Source organism: Phocoena phocoena, chromosome 17 (assembly GCF_963924675.1).
Source record: "Phocoena phocoena chromosome 17, mPhoPho1.1, whole genome shotgun sequence".
Lineage (NCBI taxonomy): Eukaryota > Metazoa > Chordata > Mammalia > Artiodactyla > Phocoenidae > Phocoena > Phocoena phocoena.
In genome coordinates, this window is record NC_089235.1 from 13,119,458 (window position 1) to 13,132,031 (window position 12,574).

The 12,574-nt window shown below is 36.3% G+C and overlaps 1 protein-coding gene across 6 annotated transcripts in view; it reads right to left on the reverse strand.

Moving 5' to 3' along the window:
• ARFGEF1 (ADP ribosylation factor guanine nucleotide exchange factor 1) overlaps window positions 1-12,574 on the reverse strand; it is a 139,507-nt gene that overhangs the window by 64,782 nt on the left and 62,151 nt on the right. For all 6 annotated transcript variants that reach the window (XM_065895205.1, XM_065895206.1, XM_065895209.1 and 3 more), the window contains exons 6-7: window positions 11,868-12,144; window positions 8,860-8,970 (exon numbers count right to left, since the gene is read on the reverse strand). In XM_065895205.1, coding sequence (XP_065751277.1) covers window positions 8,860-8,970; window positions 11,868-12,144 — 388 coding nt within the window. The remainder of the gene's footprint in view (window positions 1-8,859; window positions 8,971-11,867; window positions 12,145-12,574) is intronic.

Genomic DNA, 12,574 nt, shown 5'->3' on the forward strand with positions numbered 1-12,574 from the left:
CCCCGAGGCTAGAATATATAAAACGTTGAAACAGCATTTATTCCAAGCTTCACATGGCTTCAGAGTGTGCTTACAACACAGCCCAAGGATCACCAGGATCCCCCTCTGCTCAAGGGAGGCATCTGCTTCTTTTAGTTAAGTTCTCAGCTGGGAAATAAGGTCTGCCTTTGGACGGCAGTCACCTGGCAGACTCTGGAGAGGAAAGCCTCATGAGAAATGGAAAAGCAGTGCACAGAATTACTGAGAAAGCTCTTTATATACTGATCAAATCTGGTCTTTCTATTCTTTAAACAGACAGACATGTAAAGTCTACGCTCAAAAGTAAGGACAAAGGTCAGCAATCTGAGCAAATGGTTTTCCGGTGAAACATTCTACAGCTGGAACAATTTTAATTAGTACTCCCAGAGATGTGTCAAAGAATACTGCATCAATAAATAGGCGCAGGGGCTTCCCCGGTGGCGCAGTGGGTGAGAGTCCACCTGCCGATGCAGGGGACACAGGTTCGTGCCCCGGTCCAGGAGGATCCCACGTGCCGCAGAGCAGCTGGGCCCATGAGCCATGGCCGCTAAGCCTGCGCGTCCAGAGCCTGTGCTCCGCAACGGGAGAGGCCACAACAGTGAGAGGCCCATGTATCGCAAAAAAAAAAAAAAAGTGCAAAGCACTATGAAAAAAGGGAGCTCAAGAAAAAATAGGGGTTCTTAGAGACAAAAACAAAATTACTGAAAGAAAAAACATACACTGGGAAAAGCAGTAGAATGGACATTAATGAATAAAGTATTGGAAGCCCCTTGTAACATTTTCTCTGAATGCAGAATCATAAGACAAAATGATGGAAATTAGGAAAGACCGTCAGAGCAATAAAGGATATGATGAAAAATACTCAACTGTAGTGTGTGATGTGGAAGGGAAGAATGGAAAGAAAGAGGAGAATTAATAGCTAAAAACATAATAGAAAAATCACTAGAATGATGACAAGTTATGAAAAGAATTCAACAGCCAGTCCTGATTTAAAAAACAAAAGTAAAATCACACCCAGGCACACACACAAAAAGATAAAAAGTATCTTTTAATAAACTAGAAATACAGAAAACTTACTGAACTTGATAAAGAGTATCCTCCAAAACACAAAAGCAACCATCAAACTTACAGGTGAAATATAGCAATACTGTTAAAAACAAATGAGGATTCTTGCCACCATTAACCCTACTCAACATTTTCTTGAGGTTCAAACTAATGTTATATAACAAAACTGAGAGACCAAAAATGAAGCGTAAATATTATAAAGGAAGAAACAAAGATAAAATATCATTACTCACCTAGAAAACCCAAGATAACCAAATGAAAAACATTTAGAAACAATTACTAAATAAACTTACTTTTTGAACTGAATGAACTGGTTCTAAACTTTGTGTATACATTTAATGTAATGTATAAAAAACTGATGGGGAGGGACTTGCACTATAAAGATCAACATATACAATAAAGTTAAAATATTTTAAACAATTCAACACTGGATAAGAATAAACAGCTCAATGTGACTGCACAGAAAACTCCAACAGAACCATTTTGGATAAAAGTGGGATTTCAAATTAATTAGGAAAGGAAGTATTATTCTAGGTTATAACTAGCTATCTAATCTCATATCAAACAGAAAAATAAATTTCAGATGAATTAAAAATTTAAATTAAAAAAATGAAAACAAAAGTATTAGAAAAACATGGTAGAATATTTTTATAATCTTAGGGTGGTAAAATCCATTCTAAGCAAGACAAAAACAGAATCACAAAGAAAAAGGCTTTATTTGTTAAATTTTTTAGGTATGGTCAAATATCTGCTAAGACCTGTAACAACAGAAGCAAAGGGAAACAAAACAAAACAAAACAAAACAAAGACTGACTGGGGAAAAAATATTTATAATACAATGAACAAGCGTTCATTTCTTAAGATGAAGAAATCTTGAATTAAGGAACAGAAACCCATCAAGAGGGAGGGGATATGGAGATATATGTCTACATACAGCTGATTCACTTTGTTGTACAGCAGAAACTAACACAACACTGTAAAGCAATTATACTCCAATAAAGATGAAAAACAAAAAAAGAACAAAAACCGAAAAAACTGAATGGAAAAATGGGCAAAAGATAGGAATAGGCAATTCAGAAAAGTATAAATAGCCCATAGACACTCAGCTGCACCACATGAAATTGCCAGTATTCGACCTACAAAAATAATGACTGCTTCCTGTGTTTTTACCATGCAAATAATCAAAGAAACATAAATTAAGACAATAAGATATAGTCCATCTATTAAAGTGATGTTAAACAAAGCACTGTATATAAATTTTAAATGTTCGTACATCTTGGTCAAGTATTCCTTACCCTAAAGAAAAGTGCAAAATGATATCTATAATATGAATGCTCCACGAGAGCCATGCAAAGCAAAAACTAGTAAATAACCTAAATGCTAGTATTAATAGGAGATTATTTAAATAAATTATGGACCACCAATATAATTAAGTACAATATGACATGAAAGGAAAACTATAATTTAGTATGTGACAACAGCAGATTATAAAGAAGTACAGTATGTTCCCATTTATATTCCAATATATATGAATACAGACATGCATGAAAAATATTATTAAAAAAACTTTTTAAAGAGCAAAAAACATATCAAGGTCAGAAGACTTGGGCAAATAAGGAACTGAGAGAAAATATTTGTAAAATATATCACAGAATCCTAATATATAAAGGATTCTCTGAAATTATGAGGGAAAAAGGATAAAAACCTGACAGAATGCACAAAAGACATGAATAGATGACTCCCTAAAGAAGACATACAATGGCCCTCAAACACAACAAGATATTTAATTTCACTCGTGGAGAAATGCAAATTAAAACCAAAGTAAGATACAATTCTCACCTGTCAGGTTGGCAAAAATTCAAAACCTTAAACTCCACTGGGAGCTTGGAGAAAAAGGCACTCTTGTATGTTGCAAGGAAGAGTGCAAAACAATACAACACCTACGAAGAGAAATTCAGCAAAAGCTAACATACCTTCACATTCATTTACCACTTGACCTAGTAATATTACCTCTTTGAATTTACCCAGAGGATCAATATCCACAAATATGAATACAGATATACATGGTTATTCACTGCAGCTTTATTTGTAATAGCAAAATACTGGAAACAACCAAAGTTCCTGTCAGCAGGGGACTGGCTGAATAAACATATACCCACATAATAGAGTATTATGCAGACAGCCAAAAGAAAAAAGAATAAGAGAAATCTCTATCAACTGAAATAGAGGGATTTCTAGTATATATTAGGTGAAAAAAGGGGAAGACACAGAAGATATACAGTGTTCTATCAAAAAGAAAGAGAAATAATCATAAGTATTTGCTTACTTCTCTGGGGACACACACACACACACTATAAACCTGGGGTCCCCAACACTGCCCCCCACAACACCCCAGGCCACACGGCACGAGGTGAGTGGTGGGTGAGCGAGCGAAGCTTCATCTGTATTTACAGCCGCTCCCCATCGCTCACGTTACTGCCTGAGCTCTGCCTCCTGTCAGATCAGCAGCAGCATTAGATTCTCATAGGAGCGCGAACCCTACTGTGAACTGCCCATGTGAGGGATCTAGGTTGCAAGCTCCTTATGAGAATCTAATGCCTGACGATCTGACATGGAGCTGAGGCAGTGATGCTAGCACTGGGGAGTGGCTACAAATAGGTTATCATTAGCAGAGAGATCTGACTGCACAGAGACCATAATGAATTAATTGCTTACAAACTCATATCAAAACCTTATCAGTGAGCGGCAAGTGAGAACAAACTCAGGGCTCCCACTGATTCTGCAATATGGCGAGCTGTATAATTATTTCATTATATATTACAACGTAATAATAATAGAAATAGGACTTCCCTGGTGGCGCAGTGGTTGCGAATCCGCCTGCCAATGCAAGGGACACAGGTTCGAGCCCTGGTCCGGGAAGATCCCACATGCCGTGGAGCAACTAAGCCCGTGTACCACAACTACTGAGCCTGTGTGCCACACCTACTGAAGCCTGAGCACCTAGAGCCTGTGCTCTGCAACAAGAGAAGCCACCACAATGAGAAGCCCACGCACCACAACGAAGAGTAGCCCCACTCGCCTCAACTAGAGAAAGCCCGCGTGCAGCAACGAAGACCCAACGCAGCAATCAATCAATAAAATAATAATAATAGAAATAAATTGAGCAATAAATGTAATGCGCTTGAATCATCCAAAACCATCCCCCTGTCCCGGTCCGTGGAAAAACTGTCTTCTATGAAACCAGTCCCTGGTGCCAAAAAGGTTAGGGACCGCTGTTATAAACTACAAGCTTATGAAAGTCGTTACGTATAATAAGGCAGGTCAGCAAGAGGAGAAATGGAAGGAAGAGTTCTCTAAGTATTTTATATAATTTTTACTTTGAATCATGTAAATGTTCTTCAATTTAAGAAGTTAAATCAATAAAAATAGTTAATACAAGTAACTTCTGAACACAGTACTCTCTTCATCCTTAGTAAAATATATTCTAAGGACATATGATTGCAAAGAAATCTGAATTTTAATTAATTAGCTTGTTCCTGGTAATGGCACACTGTTTCTGCAAATTTAGGTTTTCACTGTGGAAAAAGAAACACAAGAATGAAATGCAGGAAGATGAAGAGAAACCTTGTGGTGCTGGATGTGAATTGGAACTAATAAGATTATCTTGTGATTGTGTATCTCCTGTTTCTGTCCACTGGAAAAGACTAAAAGTAATAACACCCCAGTAGCAATGAGCATACCTAGTACCTAGGCCTTGGTCTCTAAATACAATTGCCCAGTAAAAAGAATAAGGACTCCTAAAGAACTTGTTGATTCCAGGGCTGGGACAAGGGAAAGCTGAAGGTGAACCTAGAACATCTTACTGTTCCAGAAAACAAGGAAATGCTCAAAGACGATGCAATCACATCAAAAGGACACAGGGGCTGGCTTGAAGGGATTCCCACTGGCCAGATCAGGAACAAAAAATGATGACAGTAAAGGATTATAACACACTGAATAAAGGGAGGTGCTCTTCTCCATATAAAAATGTTGATTAATATTAGAATTATGAAATCACTATATTGCAATCCATGTAATATCTAAGGATCATCAAGGGATTTTTTTTTTTTTTTTTTTTTTTTTGCGTTACGCGGGCCTCTCAATGCTGTGGCCTCTCCCGCCGCGGAGCACAGGCTCCGGACGCGCAGGCCCAGCGGCCATGGCTCACGGGCCCAGCCGCTCCGCGGCATGTGGGATCTTCCCGGACCGGGGCACGAACCCGCGTCCCCTGCATCGGCAGGCGGACTCTCAACCACTGCGCCACCAGGGAAGCCCCATCAAGGGATTTTAAAACCAGTAAGTGAATGGATCTTGATATGATCTCAAAGTATCACTCACAGATTACTTATTAATTATAAAGGGGAAAATGTTCCCTTACAATGAAGAGAGCTAGTGGTCATCCTTAACCAGGTGATCAAACATTATCACCAACAGGGGGTAACTTAATTATGCACCAATTTATATGATGTAATAAGAAATACCAACATTACCTATGCAGTATTTTTGCCAAATATGTTTACTCTAAATCAAAATAAGGAAACCATCAGATCAATTCAAACTGTGCAACGTTCTACAAGACAACATTATACTCTTAAAAATAAATGTTATGAAAGATGGAAAAAAAGGCAAGAGGACTTGTTCTCAACTAATGAGACCAAAGAGACATCATCAAATGCAGCAAGTGTACCTAGAATGGGTCCTGGACTAAAAAAAGAAAAAAAAGAATATAAGAAACACATTTGGGGACAACTAGGAACACTTTAAAGTGTATTTATATTAGATATTCTTAAAAGAGTGTTATTTTTCTTAGGTGTGAAAATGGAATTGTGGTTATGTATGAGAATGCCCTTATTCTTAGAAAATATATGCTGAGTTATTTTAGGGGTAAAGCGTCATGTTGTATATAGCCAACTTTCAAATGGTTCAGCAAAAACAAAACACACACACGGGTCTACTTAAAGACAAGTAAAACAAATGTAGCAAAACTGTTAATAATTAGTGATCTAGAAAAGGACCTACAGTTTTAACTGTACTGTTCCTTGAACTATTCTCTAGGTTTGAAAGTTTTCTAAGTAAAAAGCAGAAAAATGAAAGAACTTTCACTTCACACTCTGTATTCATATGTATTAGAGACTGGCAAAGGACCAGACAGTAGACATTTTAGGCTTTGCTGGCCATATGATCTTTGTTGCCACTACTCAACTTTACTTTTGTAGTGCAAAGGCAGCCACTATAAGCAATACATAAACAAATAAGCATGGCTGTGTTCCGATAAAACTTTATTTACAAAAATAGGTAGTGGGCCAAATTTGGTTCATGGAACATTATTTTCCAACCCCTAATATACATTATAAAATTTTAAGAGAATGTGTGGGTACCTAATACTTTCTTTCTTCCCTTATTATAAGTTTATGGTTTTTTGAAAAATTCATATTCCCCAAGACCATGCTCTCTTCTTTAGCCTCTACACTTTTCCATTTGGTAATCTACTTCAAGTACTAATTTTAACAGAATGACTCCCACCTATAACACCTGCCTTGATTATCTCTTAGGCCAGAGTTCTATATTTCCATTATATATTTCATAAACATTTCCACATGAATGGCACACCTGAAGGTCAAATGCAATGTCAAAATAAAAATTAGTACCTTTTTTCCCACGCCAACGTCTACTCCAATAATTCTACCAATAGTACTACCACCTACTTACCCATTTAGGCTCAAAATCTGGGAGACTGCCTGTGCAGAAAAGAGCTAACATAGCGTGCCTGAGACTGCCTATCCTTAGAAAGGCCTGCTTGCAAGGTTGGCTCTTGGCTGGAACCTTGGAATTTACACTTTGGGAGGATTCTCACTCTTCCCAGAAATAATAAAAGTGGCTCACTGTGCCTCAATAGTTTGTACAAATAATGTGGTTTATACTGGAACACCAGCTTTCCCTCTGGAAATCTGGAATTTTGGTATATGTAGATAGAGAGTGCTTATACGACAGGCTCCCAGAAAAAACTTTGGGCACTCAGTCTGTAAGGAGCTGCCCTGCGAGACAACACTTCACAATTCAATGCTTGAGGAAATTAAGAGTTTCCCATGTAACTTCACTGCAAGAGGAATCCTGGAAGTGTGCACCTGATTTCCTCCAGACTTTGCCCCATACGCCTTTTCCCTTTGATGATTTTGCCTTGTACCTTGACTCAGCACATCACAGTGGTGAGTGTAACTATATGATGAGTCCTTCTAGTGAATCACCAAATCTTGAGATAATCTTTGGGACTTCTGACACAGTTTTTATTCTCTCTTTCACCTAGACTTCAATCAGTTGCAAACTCTTCTTGATTCAACTTCCATTATCTCACTTCTCATTCACTTTTTCCTCTCTATTTCCACTGTTACTGTCCTATTTAGGTTTAGATTACTGCACTGGTCTTTCACTGGACTTCATATTTCCCCACTTAGCTTCTTAAAATATTATTCTGATTACTTCATTTCTTAGTTCTAAAATCTTCAATGGTAACTTATTCTCTCTTAGAATGAAGTCCAAAATCCTAAAGCTGGAATTTATAACCATCCATTGGTTGACTCCAAACTACTTCTTCAAACTTATTTTCTGCCATATGACACCACATACTCTACACTTCAGCTAAAGCACCACCTGCCAATTCCCAAATCATTCTCTTTAGACTTTAGCTAACAGTTTCCCATACATCAAACACCACTCCCTATACCTGTGTGAATATCTATACAGTCTAAGTTCAAGTGTCACCTCCTACATGAAGCCCTCCTGGATAATTTTAGCTAGAAATACCCATTCTTTCTTTTGAATTTTAATAGGATTTTAGCTATTTCTTTCTAATGACACTTATCTTACATTCCTATACTCCAGAACCCCTTTCCTCCAGAGCATGGTCTATTTCAGATAAACGTTTGTGTCTCCTTACAGTGCCATACAATTGTATGTGCTTCCTAAGTATTCGTTGAATGAAAAGATGAATGAAAAATTAAGAATGCAATCAGATGAATACTTGCTTCTAGTGTTGTACTAAAGAAGGAAATATATTCTTAGAAATGACATTATAAATGGAAATTAGGCATGGCTGAAATAGTACTATTCTCATTCAAGAGCCACACTGTACATTTAATCGTATTTCTAGAAGTACATGTAGCAAGGTACTATGCTTAGTCCTGTGCAAGATACCATGAATTAAATAAGCTTCAGTGGATTGGTCTCAAATCTAATCCTATCTATAATAATATTGTTCACAAGAAGTGTGAATGAAACTCCTAACAAACTTTAAAAAATTTTTATAATACAATCCATATGATAGGACCTGCCCCTGTATCAGCTATGACTTGGGTCATGATAATAAAGGTATAAGAAATCACGATTTTTCCAAAGATACAAAATACTAAAAACCAAATCAATTTAAACATTTTCTAGTTTATAAAGTTTAACACATTTAGGAGGATGGAAAATATACCCTTGCCCTTCTCCCAGCAAACATAAAAACAAAAAATGAAATGGTAATCAACCTTTTTTTTTAATGGGGTGGGGAACAGTGGGTTTTTATAAACAGATTATAACTGAAACTGGAAGAAAAGGAAGTACTCATCTATAATCAGAGATTTAAATATTTTTTCTACACACAATTTTTGCTTTTGTTTTGCACATTATAAAACAGTCCCCACAGTCACATGAAATAACGTAAGACAGAATAAACTAATTTCAAGTCAAATACGCTACCTCCAACGATGACGTTCACCATTTCTTCTACAATGCTCTGCACAATATCTCGTGGCTTTTCCTCACAGTCATGGTTTTCTCCATCGTATAATACATCATTTTTAGATAATGCTTTAAAAAAGAAAAATTCAAGAGAACAGTATTTTAGTTTTTTGGAAACTTTTACTAAACATTTATAATGAAAAAAATCTAAGAAATTAAGAATAAAAGAAAAAAAACAGATATATGAAACTAGAAGCAATTACATGTTAAATCTTCAAAACTTTTAACCAAACCGTATTTTAAAATATTTTATCATTAAGTCAATTTCAACAATGATTCGTTTGACAAGCTATTAAATGACTATTCAACTTAAATGAGTTTTCTAGATTATTCCTTTAAGAACCAAAACTTTTAAAAGTTCTGAATGAAACATTTCTAACATGTCCCACACTGATCAAATAATATTAAACGTAATTAAAGCTTGTTTTGATTAATTAGGCTCACCAGTAATAACAAGCTCATCATTGTGCTCTAATATAATGAGGTCCTTGAAGAACCAGAGACAGGGCTATCTGAGCTCTTCCTTACTATTTCTTCCCCAACATACTCCACATATCCAATGTAAAACTAAATTTAGTAAGTAAAAAAGAATTCATCTCCCAATTTAACATTAATCAAAAACAGACATAACTACCAATCAGAATTTCTGAACACACAAGAAACTAATAAAACTTGATATTCCCAGTTAGTTTGTAGTGACTTTTGCAGATAAAAATACGGTTTCCCCGGGATTTTCTGAAATGCTGAAAATATCTCGGGAAGGCTCAGTTGGCACTTTATGATGCTTTGGAATCTGGGTCTCTGTTCTGGGAGCCACTACCCTACAGCAAATGGCCTCAGACTGCATGTGAGCTTATGGTGCTACTGTCTACACACACCCTGCAACTCACACCACTATGAAGAACCACTACGTAAAAGTCTGACTTCCAGAAGCCTGTCCTCCCTGTTGTTCACTGTTCCTAATCTACTGTTCACTGCATTCTACAAAATACTGAATGTCACAGGAGAAATTTGATAAATAAGCATGCCAAATCAGAAACTTCATTTTATAAAAAATTCAAATACAACAGCATTTAGATTCTTCTGTGGAGTAAAAACACATAAATGTCTTGACATACAATCTTTCCATCTTTCTTAAATTTTGTATTCCTGCACTCCAGTTGGCTAAAGTTACCAAGAGTCTAAAAATTAACAATTTCAACATAACTAAATATATATAGTCACTAAAGTGTGCACAAAATGATTAGCAAATCAAGAGTCAATTCTCTTATAAATTATCTGACAGAATTAGAGTAACAGTGAATAATACTTATTACACATGGGAAATGATTATAGAAGTTAACTTTTATGTCCAAAGTCACACAGCCAGTAAGTGAGAGAGATGTGATTCAAAGCAGATAATCTAATTCCAGACCATGCACTCTCACCCAATGGCTCAGAAGCAAAATTTTCATTTATATCAGCTGTCGGGAGAAAAACACCTTTAAAAATCACGACTATCCCACAGGAATTATGTCTTATTTATAGTGCTGTATCCTAAAAGGTACCTACAGTGGTACCTACTACACAGTAGACGCTTCCACCCCTTGGGTCTCGGCCTATGTTGTTTCTTCTGTTAGAAAACTCCCTAAATTTTCTGGCTAGGCAATTCCTCCCTTATCCAAACAAGATTCAGCTAAAGCATCACTTTCTCTACAAAAGTACTTCCTAACTCTCCTCAGCAGAATTATCTTATGCATGCCACTTGCAGGATATTTATCACATTACACCTCATTTATATACATGCCTGACCTTCCAGGCAGACCATGAGTACCCTAAGAGCAATGGCTACATCTTCATCAGCTTTTTTAACGCCAAGTCCTAGCACAGTGCCTGGGACACAGTATGCTAAATCAATATTAGCTGAACGCACGGATGAAGAAATGGAGGAATAAATAAAGTTCCAGCCTTATTATAGATTAGCTCTTTGAACAGCTCCTTTATAAGCTTACAGTTAAAGTAGGGGAAATTTCAGCAAGGGCAGGCTAGAAATGTCAATGTAAATCATATAGACAGTATGGATTCATTATTAGCTTGAGTACTAGAAATGCTTGGTTCATCAAAACTGTCCCCTTTAAAGTAAATGCTGAATAAAGTACTCTTAAAAAGAGTAAAAAGGCACCTATTCATGACACTGCTGATGCTCAAACCACTGTTATGTTATGGAAAAGATGTGGTTAAAAAAAAAATCAAGAGCTGAAAATATACTATAGAAGTCTTCCCTCAAAGTAAAGTAAAAACAGAGAATTCAGATGAATTGTAACTAAGCCCTAACCATCCTAGTTCTACAAAACCACACTGAAAAGGCAACAGAATTTCCATCATTTTTTTGACACCAAGCTAAGGAGGAACAAAGGGAAGAAACTCGTTTCCTGACAGTTTTATAGAACAGCTAAAGCTGAGAATAACGTTTGGGGAAAAAATGACAGCATGTGATTATTTTTAGAGAAACACATTTGTAAAATAAATAAATGCAATTTAATTTTTGTAATCTTGTAACCTTTTTCTTATAAATTTACTTAGAAAAAAACACAGTCAGAGAATATCTAAATCTTATCGATTATTACACATCAGGATATAAAAATAAATATTTTTGTATGCCAGGTGGTTATTCAAAAGATGTCTTTTCATATTTAATTTCAGTCCTTTTTTTTGACAACAGTACCTTGTGAACTTATAATGATTTCCTAAAATTTTCAGTCACATTCCAGAAAACTTTACTAAATAAATAGGTCTCCTGTTTGCTATGAACTAATTTTAAGAAAACTTTATCACCTAGGATGGACACAGTCCACAATTACCACAACGTACCTGATACCCATTAAGTCATATCACCCTTTCCACGTTTCTTTACCAAAAATGCCCTCCTACATTCTTCCCCCAACACACACCTCCCAACCCCTGCAACCCCTTCTCAGAAAGATTACTTTCGGCTGCAGCTGCCTGATCAGCTTCAGTCTGTTCATTTTCTGCACTGGAAGTATCAGATCCATTTTCAGGTTCTGTATCATCCTGAAGGCTTTTATCCACATCATGTGAATGGGGATCAAGGTCCCCTTCATGTTCCTGGGATATATGATCAACAGTCTGAGGTGGCAAATATCTAAGTTGAGGTGATTCAGGCTCATGATGGCTTACTGGAGACTGCAACAGATGATGATGCTGTCGATGCCTTTCTTTTTCCATTTGTTTGGCTTCCTGCAACTGGAAAGAAAGAAAATAATTTCCAATATTAGCAAAATAAGTTGTTTAAAATTTGGAGGGGTAATGTTATACTCAACTATAAATCCTTCATAGGAGCTGCCACCTTGTCTCTAGGCTTAGAAATCGTGGTCCATCAGAAATAAAAAACTAAAACATACTAAAAACAGAAAACAGTGGTTACTTCTTAGGGGGGTGGAATTTGGCAAACAAGAACAGAGATGGAAGTCTTTCACTATATCCTCTTGTCATTATTTTTGGTGTCTGAATGATGTAAATGTATTACTGAAACAAAACAAAATTAAAAACAAATTAATTTTTAATAACCTTAGAATGATAATTGGACTGTTGCCAATGTAACAGTAGATTTACCTAAAATCAAATAAAAGCTTCACTAAGGGAGGAAAAAAGTGGACAGGAAAATAAAATACAC